The sequence below is a fragment of the Dendrobates tinctorius genome, unplaced genomic scaffold, assembly GCF_039654945.1.
Source record: "Dendrobates tinctorius isolate UK_male_01 unplaced genomic scaffold, ASM3965494v1 ptg000064l, whole genome shotgun sequence".
Taxonomy (NCBI): Eukaryota; Metazoa; Chordata; class Amphibia; order Anura; family Dendrobatidae; genus Dendrobates; species Dendrobates tinctorius.
In genome coordinates this window covers 30,852,608-30,872,965 of record NW_027361732.1, presented here as the reverse complement: position 1 = coordinate 30,872,965, position 20,358 = coordinate 30,852,608, and the positions used below count along the sequence as shown (strand labels likewise).

At 45.0% G+C, this 20,358-nt stretch overlaps 1 protein-coding gene across 2 annotated transcripts in view; it reads right to left on the bottom strand.

The window, feature by feature from the left end:
- Positions 1-20,358, bottom strand: part of TDRD3 (tudor domain containing 3) — a 474,894-nt gene that overhangs the window by 326,505 nt on the left and 128,031 nt on the right. For both annotated transcript variants that reach the window (XM_073580356.1, XM_073580355.1), the window contains exon 3: positions 4,221-4,286. In XM_073580356.1, the coding sequence (XP_073436457.1) occupies positions 4,221-4,286 (66 nt within the window). The remainder of the gene's footprint in view (positions 1-4,220; positions 4,287-20,358) is intronic.

Below are 20,358 nucleotides of genomic sequence, written 5' to 3'. Positions count from 1 at the left end.
ACTCATTGATCACTCTGTCAAAAAGTTTTTTCTTATATCTAATCTGTGTCTCCTCCCATTCAGTTTCATCCCACTGCTTCTAGTCTTTCCTTGTGCAAATGAAAATAATGTTGATCCTTCTACAATGTGACAGCCCTTTAGATATTTGTAGACAGCTATTAAGTCTCCTCTCAGTCTTCTCTTTTGCAAACTAAACATTCCCAAATCCTGCAACCTTTCCTCATAAGACAGGGTTTGCAGAACGGTCACCATTCTGGTCGCTCTTTTCTGAACTTGCTCCAGTTTGTTGATGTCTTTTTTAAAATGTGGTGCCCAAAACTGGACACAATATTCCAGATGAGGTCTGACCAAAGAGGAGTAGAGGGAAATAATGACTTCACGTGATCTAGACTATATGCTTCTGTTAATACATCCTAGAATTGCATTTGCCTTTTTTGCTGCTGCATCACAATGTTGACTCATATTCAGTCTGTTATCTATTAGTATACCCAAGTCTTTTTCACATGTGCTGTTGCTTAGCCCTATTCTTCCCATTCTGTATATGCTTTTTTCATTTTTATTGCCCAGATGTAGTACTTTGCATTTTTCCCTGTTAAAAACCATTCTGTTAGTTGCTGCCCACTTCTCCAGTTTATTTATATCTTTTTGAATCCTCTCTCTCTCTTCTCTAGTATTAGCTATCCCTCCTAGCTTTGTGTCATCAGCAAATTTAATCAGTTTACCCTCAACTCCTTCATCTAAATCGTTGATAAAGATGTTGAACAATACAGGACCCAGGACAGAGCCCTGTGGTACCCCACTTGAGACATTCTTCCAACTGGATGCGCAGCCATTTACGACCACTCTTTGGGTCCGATCACTAAGCCAGTTATGAATCCACCTAACAGTTGCCTTGTCTATTCCATACTTAGTCATTTTTTCAATAAGGATTGTATGAGAGACTTTGTCAAATGCTTTGCTGAAGTCAAGATATACTATAGCTACAGCATTTCCTTGATCCACCCAATCAGTGATTCCGTCATAGAAGGAAATTAAGTTAGTCTGACATGACTTATAAGTTACAAACCCATGCTGACTCTGTTTAATCACTTCATTCTTATCCAGGTACTGACATACATGTTGTTTAATAATTTGTTCAAAGATCTTTCCTGGTATAGAAGTCAGACTCAGCGGCCTATAGTTGCCTGGGTCCACCTTCTTCCCCTTTTTGAAGATAGGAACAACATTTGCTCTTCTCCAGTCTTCTGGCACTTCTCCTGTTCTCCAAGAATTTTCAAAGATTATGGAGAGGGGTTCAAAAATTTCTTCTGCTATCTCCTTCAGTACTCTGGGGTGTAATTCATCTGGACCTGGAGACTTGAATTCATTTAGGTTAGCTAAGCATTTCCTCACTATCTTTCTGTTTATAGATATCCTGGATTCTTCTATTCCCTTAATAGGACAGTGAAGAACAGTTGATGTTACATTTCCTTTCTGAGAGAAAACAGATGCAAAATAGGAATTTAAAAGTTCGGCCTTCTCAACATCCTGTCTTACCATTTCATCATTTTCATCCTGTAAAAATCCTATAGCATCTTTGACTTTTCTTTTACCTTTGACATATCCCCAAAATCCTTTATTATTGCTTTTGAAATCTCTTGCAAGCCTCAATTCATTGTCAGCTTTAGAAAATCTGATTTGTGCCCTGCAGGTTCTGCAGACAGCATTATATTCTTCTTTAGATATGCCTCCCTCTTTCCATTTTATAAACATTTTTTTCTTCCTTTTTAGCATGTGCTTAAGTTCTGTGTTCATCCATCCTGGCTTCCTTAAATGCTTCCTATTCTTCCCTCTTTTCGGAATTGTTAACAATTGTGTTTTGAGAATTTCATTTTTCAAGATTTCCCATCCTTCCTGGACATTTTTGTCTTTAAGGATATCCAGCCATTGGATCCCTCCAATTCTCTTTCTGAATCCCTTAAAATCTGCCTTTCTGAAATCTAACCTTGACGTCTGAGTCTTCACAGGTCTTCCTCCTCTAGTTATCCAAAATTCTAAAATAGCATGGTCGCTACCTCCTAGGGTCCCAGCCACTTTTACCTCCTCAACCATTTCCTCCCTGTTTATAAGGATTAGATCCAAGGTAGCAGTTCCCCTCGTTTTCTCCCCTACCTTTTGGAAGACAAAGTTGTGAAATGCGATTTATTCTCACATTGCACTTGCCGATGTTATACACAGATGTGAGCGTACCCTTAGAGGAATTCTGTCACGAAGTGTTTGCTATGGAGGGTTAATTTTTTTTTTTATTATTATGTCTACATGAATGTTTATTGTTTTTTTTTCTTTCCACATTTTTATATTCAATCATTTGTACTTCATTTAAATGAGCATTTAAGTGATAACTTGTGTTTTAAACGTCACCTCCAGTCCCTTTATAAGGGAGAAGGGGATTCTTTTCTATTATGCCTGAGGAAGGAGGTTCCACAATGAAGTGCATTGCAATAAATTGAAAGTTTTTTATACTTACCACCTGGATCAACCTTTGTCAGGGCACTCCTCTTTTCTCTACAAGTTTTTGCTATGAGTCTGAGAAAATGATGAAGTAGGGATAGAGACCCTGATTCCAGTGAGGTGTCAATTACTGGGCTGATCAGTGTAGTTCTGATAATCTCCTGATAAAACAATGATTTTATCACCAGAGGACTAGTAAACCTTCTGCCATGTAGTCCTCCATTTTCATGAGCGCTGTATAATCCTGCCCCCATTACTGATTGGCAGCTTTCTGAGCACACTGTACAAGGGAAAAAAGCTGCCAATCAGTGATGTGAGTGGGGCTATAAACAGCTCAAACGTCAGAGAACTGATAGATCGGCAGCAGAGAAAACAGCTATTTTATCAAATCTACAGCAAGCAGCTCAGTAACTGATACATCACTGGAATCAAAATCTGTGTTCCTACATTATGCTACTCTCAGATGGGGAAGCAAAAACCTTGTGACAGAATCCCTTTTAGAGGTTGGCAGTGATGTCCCTTCAACAGGTGCCTGCAAGGATGAATGCACGAGCCCTAGCAAGCGTCAGTCAACGTAACGTTACCAGCACGCCTCACTTCCCGAAGCAAAAGTTAGTGGCACGATTATCTTTTTTTTTTTTTAATTAATGAAGGAGACCATTGTGGCTTTTCTATGAATAGAATCCTCAGCCGAAGAGTGAACATAACTATAAACTTGGAAACAAAATTAACCAGAAAACTATGTATGACAACAGCCCAAGAACACTGACGGCATTTTGAGCCCCTCACACGTTCATAGCTCTGCACGATTCCCTTTCAGCAATTATTTCTAAACTTGCCATATGTTCACCAGGTTTGTATGCCAGGGAATAGCCTGCTGCATAGGAAATTTGCTTTTATATAAAATAAGAAGCAATGTTTTATTAATGTTTTAACCTCTGGAACTCTGAGGTATTTTATTTGTATAGGGCTATAGTTTTATTAAAACACTTTTCTGACTTGGCGAGCAAACGGATTACTGTGACTATAATAAGCAAATCTGTTACAAGAAAAAAATGGAGCGCCGCTCATGAGGAGGTGGCATCGTACCCCCGTAAGATAACAAAACTGGCTGGTGCTCAGAAGCCACAAAAAAGGAGAGGTGAAAATAGAAAATAAGCTTTCAAGCATTTGGATTTCCTGGGCCCACACAGTGCTGCTAATGAACGGTGCATCTATTATATTAGCAGACTTATTTTTAAGGCGGTGTATACATAGGGCGTGTGGCCGGCCTGCGGACCCCCGGCTGCCCCATTCCTAATTATTGAAGGTGGTTCGCTTGTCACGAATCGAGTCAAACCCTGCAGCCCCAGCTGACAAACAAACAGAAACAGCTGGTAACGCGCAGCGCACCGAAACCGCTCACCGCCAGTCAGCTCTGATTCACCTCACAAACTAAATCCTCTCAGAAGCATTAATAAAACACTGGTGTGCATCCTCCATCAGCCCTGCGCACAGGCAAGACATGCAGGGGGGGACATAATCAGTCCCAGCCAAAGCTGCCGACGCACAAGAGGTCAACAGCGGTGGCACGCAATTCTAACACAATTCGGCTTCAACTCCCCCGAGAAATGACCTCATATAAAAAGGGTCTCCATCCTAGAAAGGGGGGAATAGAAGAGGATTCAGCTTCCCACATGTAACACACTGCCGTGACAATGAGGTTAGGAAAAAGCCGGACTGCTCGTTACCTTCTCTACTTTTCCTCCATTTATGTCGCTGGGGAGAAACTTCTTCCCGATGCTTCTAAGGTCTGTCTGAAAAACAGAAAAAAGGAAATGTACAGTAGTGATGTGCTTTGTGACAAGGGAGAAAGTGAAGGGACGCAGAGTGCCAGGCAGGTATAAGACACAGCGACAGATCTGACAGGAAAGCCACAGATTTAAGAGCTTTAATTTGTGTAAGCATTCACTTCCACAAGTCACAGCATACATCAGCAGGAGCGAGCGCCACAGGCGGGTTATAAGGCCATGTGCACACGATGCAGATTTGCAGCGTTTCCGCAGCGGATTTTACCGCGCAGAAACGTTGCATATCCGCATTGTGATGTACAGTACCTTTAAAATGAATGTAAAAAAAAAAACGCTGTGCAGACGCTGCGGATTTTTCCGCGCGGTTTTCCTGCGGTACAAAATCCGCAGCATGTTACTTCTTTTGTGCGGTTTTCTATCTCCCCTGTTACCAAATCCGCAGGGGGAAAACCGCAATGGAAAACCGCATGAAAAATGGAAGAAATCCGCAGGAAAAATGCAGGTCATTTGACCTGCGGTTTTCTTCCATTCTGCACGGAAAAATCCGCAGGGCTCAAAACTCCGTCTGCACTCAGCCTTACACTGCGGGACACGTAGTGCTGGCTGGAGGCTGAAGACGATATGCTACATCCATGAAGCGCCTTTATGGACGCCCAGCTCAGCCCTTGGGAACCGAGTCATTAACCATCTGAGGGGTCTTTGGGACGGGCCTCATACTAAAAGCACATTCACAAGCAGCATTTGACTTGTCCCAGCAAAGTGAAGGAGGTTCTGAAATCTCATGCACATGTTGCTTATTTTTTCCTTACAGATTGGACGCAGTTTCGAATGTCAGCATTTTTCACTCATGGCATCGATTTTTCTACAACAGCAGCTGTCAAATTTTACAAGGCCAAATACAGCTTCCTATGTTAAAGACTGGCAATATATTTGTAAAAAAAAAAAAAAAAGGTGCAATGAGGTTGATCCTATAGGATCTTAATTTTTTTTCCGCACTCATAAACCTGAACAGGTGAGTTTCATCCGACATACTGAAGAAGCTAGTGCATGTGGAGATGATTTCTCTTCAAGTGCAGATACCGTCTGTGAAAAAAATAACGGATATAATTGGATAACATTGGTTTTAGCGCTGTCTGTTTGAGGTCAGTGTTTTCACAGACCACGTTCGGACCAAAAGTGAGGTTGTGTGAACACTGCCTACATGTTAGAATGAAGGAGCCTGGAGGAACAAATCCATGTCCATATGGACCGATCCCAATCCAGGACTCCACAAAGTGCTCCTGAAAACACCTAGAGGGGAACGTAATACAGACTTTATGCCAGAATGTCTGCGTCCCAAAGCTTGTGCAAAAGCGGTTACTTTTTATGTTTTTATGCCTCAATTCACTTTTCTCACAGGTGGGGGAGATCTCCTGTTGACTAATAGATTTTGTATATGGCAGAAACTGGTATAAATGAAATCACAAACCAATACAAGTTGTGTATTACTTTTCCATCTCATCAAAAATGTGTCACATTCTTCCTCTAGCGCACTCTGGACCTAGAAAACAAAATCCCCCACAGAGCTAAGGAAAAGGTCTCACAAAAAGGTAGGGGACAGTGCACATGGGGATATCATAGGACCTCCCTCCTTGGGGCAGAATACGGAGCCGCTTTCTTCCAGCACATTTAGCCAGGCCTATGACTGCAAAATGAGCAACAGTAGGGATATGATGCCAAACATCAGATGATTGAGCAAAATGATTTGTATGCGGACTTAAAAATCATCGTTCTCAGCAGCACACTGTCCAATGCAAACAGCATTAGCATTATATGCAAAGACATACTGATAGGAAATCTAGATTGCGAGCCCCAATGGGGACTGTGCCGATAATGTCTGGAGAAAGCTGTGGAATTAATAGCGCCATATAACTGAGTAAAATAAATAAAAAATAAATAAAATAATGAACAAAGTACGATCATATTAACATTCATTCTGTGAACATTAAACATTCGGTGACCAGTGAAAACAGGCACGTAAATAACAACTGAATTGTATCTGATCGACAGTTATTTAATGGCCAAGGTCGGCTAAGGCTAGTTTCACACTAGCGTTAGGAGGCGCAGCACACGGCCGCCGTACAGCTCCGCCCCCTGCCGCGCCCCCTCCGGTCAGCTCCTCCTATGAGCGCATGACACTGCATGCGACCTGCGTACCCTATCTTTAGCATTGGGTACGCAGGCCGTGCGCTGGTATGCTTTTGGCGGCGCATGCGCCCTTTTGATGGTGCGCCGACATGCGCCAAACGCACCGTGTTGCATTTTGGTGCGCTCGGCGCACAGTCAAAAAGGTGCAGGCGCCGCCAAAAGCATACCAGCGCATGGCCTGCGTACCCAATGCTAAAGATAGGGCAGGCAGGTCGCATGCAGCGTCATGCGCCCATAGGAGCTGACCGGAGGGGGTGGAGCTGCACGGCTGCTGTCCGCTGCGCCTCCTAACGCTAGTGTGAAACTAGCCTTACATAAATAGGCCATAAGGATGCTTTAAGAAATACAGATATTTGACCAATTTCTGTCCAGTCTCATTTCAATCTAAGTTGGTATGAACAACTGGCCATTTTTCCTAGCTTAAATCTGGCTTATGTGACAGCAGACTGAGTTGTCCGCCAATCAGAATGATTGTAGTGTATTAAGATCTACGGTTCTGAAAGAAAAAATCCATTACATGGAATAAAAAGGCTTCATTTTCAGATGATCAGAACAGATGTTTAGAGCAGATGTGTGGACTAAAATTAGTTCAATCCTAACAGTAAATATATCTGTGTCTTTAAACAGCCAGCTCATCTATCTGTAAGATCTGATTGATCTTACATTTCTGTGCATAATGGTGGGTTTGCACTTGTTGATGGCGCCCAATAAATGACAACTAATCGGCTACATGTTTGATGAATGGTGGTCGTTTAACAGCCTGTTAAGACTTCCCATGGGCACGGAGAAATCAGTAATAGATCCTTCTGTGTACACAGTCCTCATTCTTCTCCGCAGCACGTCCTGTTACAGAATGACAATTTTTAATCATGCTTAAAAATAATTTCACCCAATGAAAGAGTACATTTCCTGTTTGTGAAGTGTTTGGCAGTCGGTTTACAGTGGTCAATTATCAGGAAACAAGCAAGTCTTGGAACAATTGTTCATAATAATGTCAGCCAGTGTAAAAAGATATAGAGTGCCCTCAGTGGGAGAAACAAAATAGGAATCTTGTGGGTGTGATACCTTTTAATGGCTAACAAAATATAGTGAATGATGTTGTCTGTGTGCCTCTGTTCCGGTCCTAAGGACAGGGATGAACACCTAACCCAGTTTAAAATGTCATTTTTAAATCAAGGTTACCATCCCACCTCCATTGATGATCAGATCATTAGGGCCACAAAGATCCCAATAAGTCAAGTACTTCAATCCAGAAAAAAGAGGAAAATCATCGTTTACCTCCGGTAGTGACCTACAACCCACAGCTTGAAATACTGAGCAAAGCGGCTAAGATACTTCACCACATCCTACACAAGGATGACCGGTTACAAATATTATTCAAAGACCCCCCCCCTTGCTATGTTACAGGCAACCTCCCAATCTAAGAAACATCATGAGCCGAAGTTCAACGCCCTCAGATTCACCAAGTGGGACGAATCCTTGCAATGGGAGGAGGTGCAAAACCTGCAGTCATATAGAGGCCAACAACAAGATCCAAATCCCCAACACACGGCGGGACATTCACATGTTCCTCTTCCAATGTGGTGTATTCAATTCTATGCAATATATGTCCTGAGGGTGGCCTCTATGTTGGAGAAACAGGACAGAGACTGAGAGCAAGGATGAGGTCTCATCATCATACAATTACAGACAAAAAAAACATTTACCTGAGGCCAAACATTTCTGTGGTCCAGGACACAACACAGACAATATGAAAGTTGTCATTTTGAAAGGCAATTTCAAATCACAGAAACATCGCAGGGTCTGGGAATACAAATTCATTACCATCTTTGATTCTGTTCTCACAGGACTCAATTTGACAGGAGGATTTATGGCCCACAACCAAATCTGAGCTATATCCTCCAAAACCAATGAAGGCACCACCAGCCCTTTGATCTCACCTGCATATGGGGTCTATAAAACTTTCACACCACTTATCTAATCTTACCTAATTAAGGATTCTCTCTTTAAGCTCAGTGTTTGTTCATTGAAATGTCCATGTATCACACCATACCTGTGCTCTTTACTGTATATAATTGGGTTTCTTCAAATATTTTGTTTTGTTGTGATGAAGAGACGTAAGCAGTCTCGAAAGCTTGCTTTGTAGCATCATTCCCTATATTTTGCCATTAAAAGGTATCACACTCACAAGATTCCTATTTTGTTTCTCCCGCTTTTTCTACTGGCTAACACGGTACCAAACCACTTTTTTTTCGTTTAGTCAGTGTAAATGCATCCTAAACAATGGAGGGCCTGAAGATAGTGTGTTCAATCGGTTTTGGACCACAAACCAAGAAGCAGTACAAAGCTTAAGCCTGTTTCACACTTCCGTTTTTGTGTCCGCCAAACGGATCCGTTTCCGTTTTTTTGACGGAAACGGATGCCAACGGATCCGTTTTTTAAAAAACGGATCCGTTTTTTTGACGGATCCGCGGTAACCGTAATGGAAGTCTATGGGACAAAAAAAACGGATCCTGCAAAAAATGGCGGATCCGTTTTTTTACGGAAAACAACGGATTTTGACGGATTTGAAAAAACGGAAGTGTGAAACAGGCCTTATTCAAACACAGGAACTCTTTTTTTACATGACTGTGCCTGGCACAGCAGCTCGGCCCCATCTTAATTTGTGACCTATCCACAGGGTCTTAAAGCATCAATATTTAGCTATAACCAGCAGAGATGAGCAAACCTTTTCAGGATTGGTTCAATTTGCCGAACATGTTCATCAAACAATTTGACGAACTGACCCGAACCCCATTAAATTCAATGGGAGACCAAAACAAATGAATACACAAGACCTTAAGGGGTGACAAAAAGCTTCTCAAACAGCTAAAATTAGGGGCAGAAACCATGAAAAGTGGCATCAATTAACCCACAGTGGAAATTTGCAAAAGGCACAGCAGCAGTCAGCCGTGGGCCATGCATGAAGTATCAGGGTCTAGTCCAGCATTTACAGCTTGGAATTGAAGTTTCAATGAGGACCTGGTGGTTAAGGGTGCAGTGTAAGCCTTCTTAGCTGGGAGCCCTGATAAATCATGCAATACCTCCAAATATTTTATTTTTATTTCTAACCACACTCAGATGGCACAAACATCAGTTTCATACAGTACTATTGGTTGAAAAATGTAAGGAAACCAACACAGGTAGTTGAGTGAAAGTGCAGGCTGGTCAGGAGACAAATCTCCAGGAGTGGACCCTCTGGACCGTGGCACCGAGGGGCCCCGGGCGAGCTGCCAGGTGGAGCCGACCCCTATACAGGGATCGTTAGGAGCAGGCCCAGGGGTTTGGGTACGACGATAGCCGGTACCGAGAGGGGCGGCTCAGGACGGACTGGAGTAGGAGAGCGGGACTGAAGCGTAGACAACAGAGCGGGATCACTGGAGACTAGACAGCAGTAGGACTGCAGGACTGGAGCATAGACAACAGGACGGAGCAGGAACACGGGAGGCTGGACTGGAGTAGGACTGTAGGACTGGAGTGTGGATAGCAGGATGGAGCAGGAACACCGGAGGCAGGACTGGAGTAGGACTGAAGGACTGGCGTGTGGATAGCTGAATGGAGCAGGAACACCGGAGGCAGGACTGGATTAGGACTGAAGGACTGAAGTGTGGATAGCAGGGTGGAGCAGGAACACCGGAGGCAGGACTGGAGTAGGACTGAAGGACTGGAGTGAGGATAGCAGGGTGGAGCAGGAACACCGGAGGCAGGACTGGAGTGTAGATAGCTGGACCCACGGAGCACCGGACTGCGGGGCTACTGCAGGGGCAACGGAAGGCAGGACTGCGAGACTGCAGAGAGCACACGAGGAAACAGGGCCCAGTGTGCTAGCAAACACAACGATCAGGCGCCTCCCTCAGGGGGGGAGCGGCCTGATATGGCCCTGTCAGGTCTGCCATTGGTCCATAGGTGCTTCCGGGTCAGGGCATTGCCGGAGCACAAGTAACAGGAGGGAGGCGCAGCCGCGGCCTATGGCGCATGCGCATTGCATGCACAAACCCCGTTGGCCGCGAGCCTGTCAGAAGGGACCGCCGTGGCTGTCGGGCGGCGGGGGGCTGCGGCATGGGAGCGTAGGACGGGTGAGTATGCGGAGGTGGCGTGACAGAGCCCTACTTCTACAGGCAACACACATGAAGGAGACCAAACTTGGATTCTCCACATTTCCAAAAATTATTGTCACACAGCAATAAAGTTGCATCAATTTCCACAGAGTAGAAACAGTATAATAGGCCACCTTCTACAGGCAACCCACCAGATGGAGATACAACTTGGCTGCCGGCCATGACAAAACTCCAAGGCGTGACAGGCGAGCTCAGGCCACTCTTCCATTTTTGAAGGCCTGAAATGCAAAAAGGTCCAAGCTATTCTGGATGGCATAGAAATTGAGCTCCAGATACTCCTGAATCATCCTCTCCAATCGTTCACAACTTGTCAGACTTGTAGTCTGTTCTGCTGGTGAACATGCTGGTCAAAAAAAAAAAGTGAGGAACAACTCACAGAAACGGCTTATACCACCGACACTGCTGCTAATGTTTTTGCAATGACGCCTTCACGTTCCTGGGGTTGGACATCTAGGACTGCGATGCATACAGTGTGCCTCACTGTTATCTTGATGAAAACCACTCTTAAGATTGTCTACAAGGGGTTTTTGATACTTCAGCTTAAAGGCCCTGTTACACGCATCAATGTCCCAGCGATCCCACCAACGATCCGACGTGGATGGGATCGCTGGGACATAGTTAGCTGATCGCTGTTGAGCCGTCACATAGACAGACCCACCAGCGATCAGGACCAGCGAGCAAGCTGGTATCCAATGTAAACAGCGGGTATCTAAGAGCCTCTCGGCTCTTAGATACCCGCTGTTTACCCTGGAAAAAAGCATGCACGTTGGTTTCCAAGGTAAACAGGGGGTAACTAAGAGCCGCGCGGCTCTTAGTTACACGATGTTTACATTGGATACCAGCTCACAGCGTCGCTGATCGTTGCTCTCCCGCTGCCACACGCAGCAATGCGTGCTGGCCAGCGGGATATCAGCGATCAAAATACAGCCCAGGACGATCCTGCACGATCAGCGATACCTAGTGTAGGGGTCGGTCGCTGATGCGTGCCACACACAGCAAGATCGCTAGCGAGATAGCTGTGGCGTCACAAAATCAGCGATCTCGCTAGCGATCTCGCTGTGTGTGACGGGGCCTTAAGTGCGTCCCTTTCTAAGGGGGAAGCATTTGACTAAATTTACTCTTGGATTTAAGAGAGTGCCAACCCAGTAGTCAGTATTATGTGTAACCTTAACCTCTTCTCCCCGATGCCTGTTTTCACCTTCATGACCAGGCCAATTTTAACAATTCTGACCACTGTCATTTATAAGGTAAAAACTCTGAAACACTTCAAAGGATCCTGGTAATTCTGAGAATGTTTTTTTGTGACATACTGCATTTTATGATAGTGGCAAAATTTGATTGATATGACTTGCATTTATTTGTAAAGAAAATGGAAATTTGGCAAAAACTTTGAAAATGTCGCAATTTTCAAAATTTAATTTTTATGCCCTTAAATCAGAGAGTCATATCGCACAAAATAGTTAAAAACTAACATTTCCCACATGTCTACTTTAGATCAGCACAATTTTGGAAACTATTTTTTTTGTTAGGAAGTTATAAGGGTTAAAGGGAACCTGTCACCCCAACCAGGCGTTTTTAAGTAAAAGAGCCACCTTGTGTAGCACTAATGCTGCATTCTGTCAAGGTGGCTCTGTTACTTAGCTTCCCTTCCACCGCCGAAATAATCGTTTATAAAATTGTTCAAAAAATACCTGAAATTTGACAGGGAGGCAGGTCTTTCCCCCTCTGACAGATGCCTCGCATCCGTCACTCATTTCGTAATTGGCGCCGCCTCCTCAGTTTTCTTTTGAAATGCGGCGCCTGCGCTGTACTATATCTTCTTGGGGATGCGCAGTCAGCGCTGCCCGACGTGCCCGTGCTCAGATCGCATCCCGGCCTGCCTTCATATCGCGCGGCCACAGATCCTGCCCCGCAGTCGCTTATGATTTATTCACACTGCGGGGCTGGGAATCTTGGGCATGAGAGCCACAGATAACTACTGCGCATGCCCGAGATTCCCAGTCTCGCAGTGTGAATAAATCATAAGCGACTGCGAGGCGGGATCTGTGGCCGTGCGATATGAAGGCCGGGATGTGATCTGAAAGCGCGGGCAGCGCCAGGGGCTGGCTGGCACTTTTCAGCCTGGGGGGCAATCACAAGGCAGTGGCCCTCCAGTTGCGATGCTTTTGCCCTGCTTATCTCTGGCCGCTGCATTAAAGCAGCAGAGTTAACAGGCTTTAATAACAGGCTGGTACATAGATATGGGAACAGAACGGAGCTAGCTGCATATATATGGGAGCAGAACCAAGTTTGCTGCCTACATCATAGATACTGTAACAGAAGCAAGTTGACTATATAGACACGAGACCGGAACCAAGATTGCTACGTAGACAAGGAAACTGACTGGAGCTTACTACAGAGATATGGGAGCAGAACCAAGCTTACTACAGAGATATGGGAAAAGAACGGAGCTTACTACAGAGATATGGGAACAGAAAGGAGCTTACTACAGAGATATGGGAGCAGAACCGAGTGTTATGATTGGGTCACCGAGGATGAAAGCAAGACCAAGATAAGCCACAGAAAACCAGAGAGGTTGGTAACTAAGCCGATTGCAGACCCCTGATCCTATCCACAAAACTAGCAGTAGCCGTTACTAAATAAGCCTAAAGCAAGAAAAGGGAAGTCTAAACTTCCCCAGAGCTGACCCCAAAGGAATAGATAGCCCCCAAACATACACTCACTGGCCACTTTATTAGGTACACCATGCTAGTAACGGGTTGGACCCCCTTTTGCCTTCAGAACTGCCTCAATTCTTCGTGGCAGAGATTCAACAAGGTGCTGGAAGCATTCCTCAGAGATTTTGGACCATATTGACATGATGGCATCACACAGTTGGCGCAGATTTGTCGGCTGCACATCCCTGATGCGAATCTCCCGTTCCACCACATCCCAAAGATGCTCTATTGGATTGAGATCTGGTGACTGAGGAGGCCATTTGAGTACAGTGAACTCATTGTCATGTTCAAGAAACCAATCTGAGATGATTCGAGCTTTATGACATGGCGCATTATCCTGCTGAAAGTAGCCATCAGATGCCTGTTCTTAGCTGAGAGGAGTGGTACCCAGTGTGGTCTTCTGCTGCTGTAGCCCATCTGCCTCAAAGTTCGACGCACTGTGCGTTCAGAGATGCTCTTCTGCCTACCTTGGTTGTAACGGGTGGCAATTTGAGTCACTGTTGCCTTTCTATCAGCTCGAACCAGTATGCCCATTCTCCTCTGACCTCTGGCATCAACAAGGCATTTCCGGCCACAGAACTGCCGCTCACTGGATTTTTTTTCTTTTTCGGACCATTCTCTGTAAACCCTAGAGATGGTTGTGCGTGAAAATCCCAGTAGATCAGCAGTTTCTGAAATACTCAGACCAGCCCTTCTGGCACCAACAATCATGCCACGTTCAAAGGCACTCAAATCACCTTTCTTCCCCATACTGATGCTCGGTTTGAACTGCAGGAGATTGTCTTGACCATGTCTACATGCCTAAATGCACTGAGTTGCCGCCATGTGATTGGCTGATTAGAAATTAAGTCTTAACACACAGTTGGACAGGTGTACCTAATAAAGTGGCCAGTGAGTGTATATTGTCGGTGAGACAAGATGAAAACACAAACGCAGGTAGGAAAATAGACTGAGCAAATGATGGGGCCCACACTAACTAGACAGGACAGGAAAGACACTGTCTGCAATCACGCAAAAAACCCTGCAAAAAATGCCCAACACGTCTGATAGAAAAGTCACTAGACTTCGCCCACTATATCAGCACTCAGGTATATTCTGAAAGCAGAGCAAAATGAGGCCAATCTAATAAGGGACAAAAACAAACTGGCACAAGCAGTAACACAAGGATGGAAATTCAGCACAGCCCCAGCCTGAGCTGGCTGACCACACAAAACTGAAATAGATAAAACCAGATCACATGTGAACAATAGCAAAAGTACACTTAGCTGAGAATGCAGGGACTGAGCTGGAATTAAGACTTCAGGAGGCAGGAAAAAATCACCAGCAGGGATAGAGGAGTCGGCTGTCTTAAACCCAGTCAGAAACTCCAGATCTCCAGTCATCCTCATTATCAGGTGGCAGGCCTCTGTTAATTAGATCAGCTCCATTACCTCCAGTAACCACCAGAGGGAGCCCGGAAAGAGAATTCGCGACCCCTCTGTCAATACAACCAGCTCCACTACCTTCACAAGTAACCAGAGGTAGGCCAGAAAGCGAATTCACAACAACCGAGCTTACTCCAGAGATATGGGAGCAGAACGGAGCTTACTCCAGAGATATGGGAGCAGAACCAAGCATACTACAGAGATATGGGAGCACAACAGAGCTTACTACAGAGATAAGGGAGCAGAATCAAGCTTGCTGCCTACATAGATACTCTAACAGAAGCAAGCTGACTACAGAGATATGGAAGCAGAACCGAGCTTACTACAGAAATGTGGGAACAGAACGGAGCTTACTACAGAGCTATGGAAGCAGAACCGAGCTTACTACAGAGATAAGGGAGCAGGAACGAGTTTTCAACAGAGATAAGGGAGCAGAACCGAGCTTACTACAGAGATATGGGAGCAGAACAGAGCATACTACAGAGATATGGGAGCAGAACCAAGCTTACTACAGAGATATGGGAGCACAACAGAGCTTACTACAGAGATAAGGGAGCAGAATCAAGCTTGCTGCCTACATAGATACTCTAACAGAAGCAAGCTGACTACAGAGATATGGAAGCAGAACCGAGCTTACTACAGAAATGTGGGAACAGAACGGAGCTTACTACAGAGCTATGGAAGCAGAACCGAGCTTACTACAGAGATAAGGGAGCAGGAACGAGTTTTCAACAGAGATAAGGGAGCAGAACCGAGCTTACTACAGAGATATGGGAGCAGAACAGAGCATACTACAGAGATATGGGAGCAGAACCGAGCTTACTACAGAGATATGGGAGCAAAACAGAGCATACTACAGAGATATGGGAGCAGAACCGAGCTTACTACAGAGATATGGGAGCAGAACTGAGCTTACTACAGAGATATGGGAGCAGAACAGAGCTTACTCCATAGATATGGGAGCAGAACAGAGCTTACTCCATAGATATGGGAGCAGAACAGAGCTTACTGCAGAGATATGGGAGCAGAACCAAGCTTTCTCCAGAGATATGGGAGCAGAACGGAGCTTACTGCAGAGATATGGGAGCAGAACCGAGCTTTCTTCAGAGATATGGGAGCAGAACCGAGCTTACAACAGAGATATTGGAGCAGAACAGAGCTTACGCCAGAGATATAGGAGCAGAACCGAGCTTACTACAGAGATATGGGAGCAGAACGGAGCTTACTCCAGAGATATGGGAGCAGAACGGAGCTTACTCCAGAGATATGGGAGCAGAACCGAGCTTACTCCAGAGATATGGGAGCAGAACCGAGCTTACTAGAGAGATAAGGAAGCAGAACAGAGCTTACTACAGATATAAGGAAGCAGAACAGAGCTTACTATGTCTACAAGATACAGAAACAGAACCAAGCTTATGGCATACATTTTGTACCAGAAACTAGATTACTACATCAATACAGTATCAGAACCAAGGTTACTGCTTAGATATGGTACCATAACTGAACTTACTTACAAACATACAACTCCAGAAACACGGACATTTAAACACACAATATGGTAGGGGCATTGCCAGGGTCCTTAAAGCTCAAGGGCCCAAGCCCCAAAATGCATGTCTCCCCATTAGACCAACCTTTAGCCATTTAAAATAGCATGTATATATAACATGTATATATAATTACAGTATACCACTGTTGCTATCCAAAAACACACAATGCAAGGACCAATATGATCAATATTGCTACTATAAAAGGCCAAAACAATATGTCTGCAGAATGCCCACCACCATCACCACCACACCGCGAATACATAATATAATATGACCATTATCTCTACATAACAAACCACTCTAATCAGACCAATGACACCACCATACACCTTCTACTACATAATGACCGAAACACATTCTGTTACTAAATAAATAAAAAAAAACAAAAGCTACTTAAAAGAGCACTACTTACAGGAACCCTATATTGGTAGCTACCAGTCCTGCAGAACACACACATGATTACAGTCAGGGCAGCCACTAGGAATTTCGGGGCCCCATACTGGCAAAATTTTCGGGACCCCTTGAGACTCCACCCAGGCTCCACCCCAATTCTGCCTCCACACCTCTAGCCTTCCACAGTCCCATTGCCCGCTCTTGGAAAAACTCATCTTCTACACCACGTCCTCACCAATCTATTAACAGTTCCCAGAAAACACCAGATCACATACATAACCAGCAGCTTTTATTTTGGCCAAAAGAATTTTTAAGCCACCACCACAACAAAGTAGACTCTTTTGGCCGGGCCATATTCTACTCTTACTTATTAAACATTTCCTAAAATATCCAATACTCTTTTTAGGTTTATTTTTATTTATTTTTCTTTAAGGGAACGAGTCGCATATATTATTTAGAATGACCATTAATACCACATACAAGGGACGAAAACCGTCACACCATGACCAGACCATATATTACCACCACATAGCGACCGAATAATACCATATATAAGGAACAAATACCTCCATACCATGACCAGACTACATATTACCATCACATAGTGCCAAGTAATACCACATACAGGGAGAAATACTGCCACACCATAACCAGATCACATACTACCACCATATAGTGACCGAATACTACAATACAGATTATTAATAAAAAAAAAAACACAACACTAATGCCAATATAGACAGGAGCTTTGTATATAGTGTACAGGTAATACAGAGCTCACCAGTTACATTATACACAGGAGCTCCGTATATAGTGTCAGTGTACAGGTAATACAGTGATCACCAGTGACATTATACACAGAAACTCTCTCTCTCTCTATATATAGTGTCAGTGTCCAGGTAATACAGTGATTACCTGTGACATTATACACAGAAGCTCTGTTTATAGTGCACAGTGAACAGGTTATAGTGTATAGTGTCAGTGTACAGGTAGCACACTGACTCACCAGTGACGTCTCCAGCTGAAGTCCCTCATCTTTGCTTTTCTTTTTTATGCAGCACAGACTGCCATCATTTTTTTCAGCCAGGACTCGTCTCTGCATAAAATAACACAAAGTTACCAAGAGCATGGCTTCCAGAGCACATTCCCCATTTTTCCCCTTTCTTCTACACTACACATCTAAATATAGACGTGCACCCACCATTAATATATTATAATCCACCATTCCAAATATAAATAATTCAACACTGCGCCCCCACCAACAATAAATAGCAATTTCCCCACCTAATATATACATTAATTAGCCCCTGTACTCTTCCTCCATTTCATTACCAGTCACTGCATCCTCAATGTCCCCACTATGTGCCTCCCGCTCACCAAATTCATTATATTTATATGCCCCTTCCGCCCAAAATCATTGTCATGTCTTCTCTCTCTCCCACCCTCTATTATCAACTGCTCTCCCCCCACATTCAATATATCATTTACTCCCATCACCCTGAAAATTCATTATTTGCTCTCCCCCAGGTCCTCATTTGTTCTCACCATCCCCCACCTTCAATTCAATTCCTGTCCCCGTCCCTCATTTCATCATTTGCAGTCCCCCTCACTTCATCATTTGCTGTCCCCCATTCTCCAACCACTTCATCATGTGCAGTCCCCTTTCGTTCATGTGCAGTCCCCTATCCCCTCCCTCACATCATCATATGCAGCCCCCCTCCATCATTTCCAGCACCCTCTCCATCATTTGAAGGCTCGCTCCATCATTTGCAGCCCCCTCCATCATTTCCAGCACCCCCTCCATCATTTGCAGGCCCGCTCCATCATTTGCAGCCCCACTTTATTATTTCCAGGACGTCCTCCATCATTCCATCATTTGCAGCCCCATCCATCATTTCCAACCCCCTCCATCATTTGCAGCACCCCCTCCATCATTTGTAGCCCAGCTCCATCATCGGCAGCCCCGCTTTCATCATTTGCAGTAACCCCTCCATCATTTGCACTGAAGCACCCCCTCCATCATTAGCAGCCCCCCTCCATCATTTGCACTGCAGCCCCCTCCATCATTGGCAGCCCCCTCTATCATTTGCAGCCCGACTTTATCATTTGCAGCACCCGCTCCATCATTTGCAGCACCCGCTCCATCATTTGCAGCACCCGCTCCATCATTTGCAGCACCCGCTCCATCATTTGCAGCACCCGCTCCATCATTTGCAGCACCCCTCCATCATTTGCAGCCCCCCCTCCATCATTTGCAGGCCCGCTCCATGATTTGCAGCACCCGCTCCATCATTTCAAGCACCCGCTCCATCATTTGCAGCACCCGCTCCATCATTTGCAGCCTCCTCCATCATTTGCAGCCCCCTCCATCATTTCCAGCAGCCTCTCCATCATTTGCAGCACCCTCCATCATTTCCAGCAGCCTCTCCATCATTTGCAGCCCCCTCCATCATTTCCAGCACCTCCTCCATCATTTGCAGGCCCGCTCCATCATTTGCAGCCCCCTCCATCATTTCCAGCACCCCCTCCATCATTTGCAGCCCCCCTTTCATCATTTGCAGCCCCCTCACCCATTTAATTCATTTTATAAAGAAAAAAAAAATGTTTTTCATACTTACCTCACAAGTGATTCCCAGCAGGCAAAGCTCCTCTTGTCACAGTAGACGCTGCTGGAAGGAGCCCGCCATATATTGTATCGTTTTCAGCAGTGAATCAGCTAGACTGTATGGGCTGCTGAGAGGACCTGAGAGGAGCCCCTACAGTCTAGCAAATTCACTACTGAGACAGCTAGAATGTATGGGCTGTAGTCAGGACCTGCAAGGAGCCCATACATTCTAGCTACAGCCATGTCACCTGAGCAGAAGTCCAGGGAGGGCGGAGGGAGAGAGTCGGAGCTGCGCAGCTGGCAAGGTAAGACAGCTATGCACAGCTCAGAGAAAGCTGCAGGCCCGACGTGTGCGCCTGGGGGAGCGGCCCGGGGGGCATATGCCTCCCTGCCACCCGGCCCAGCCCGCCCCTGGGCAGCGCTGACTGTGCATGCCCAAGAAGATATAGTACAGCGCAGGCGCCGCATATCAAAAGAAAACTGAGGAGGCGGCGCCAATTACGAAATGAGTGATGGATGCGAGTCGTCTGTCAGAGGGGGAAAGACCTGCCCCCCGTCAAATTTCAGGTATTTTTGAACGATTATTTTGGCGGTGGAAGGGAAGCTAAGTAACAGAGCCACCTTGACAGAATGCAGCATTAGTGCTGCACAAGGTGGCTCTTTTACTTAAAAACGCCTGGGGGGTGACAGGTTCCCTTTAAAAGTTGACAGCAATTTCTCATTTTTACAACAAAATTTGCAAAACTATTATTTTAGGGACCACCTCACATTTGAATTGATTTTGAGGGGCCTATATGACAGAAAAAAAAAAAAAAAGATTCTAAAAACTGCAGCCCTCAAGGTACTCAAAAGCACATTAAGGGTATGTGCACACGTTGCAGATTTGGCTGCGGATCCGCAGCGGATTTGGCCCTGTGGATCCGCAGCAGTTTTCCATTCGGTGTACATTCCCTTGTAACCCTATGGAAAACCAAATCCGCTTGTGCACATGCTGTGGAAAGTCCCGCACAGATTTGCTGCGATTTATTTTCCGCAGCATGTCAATTCT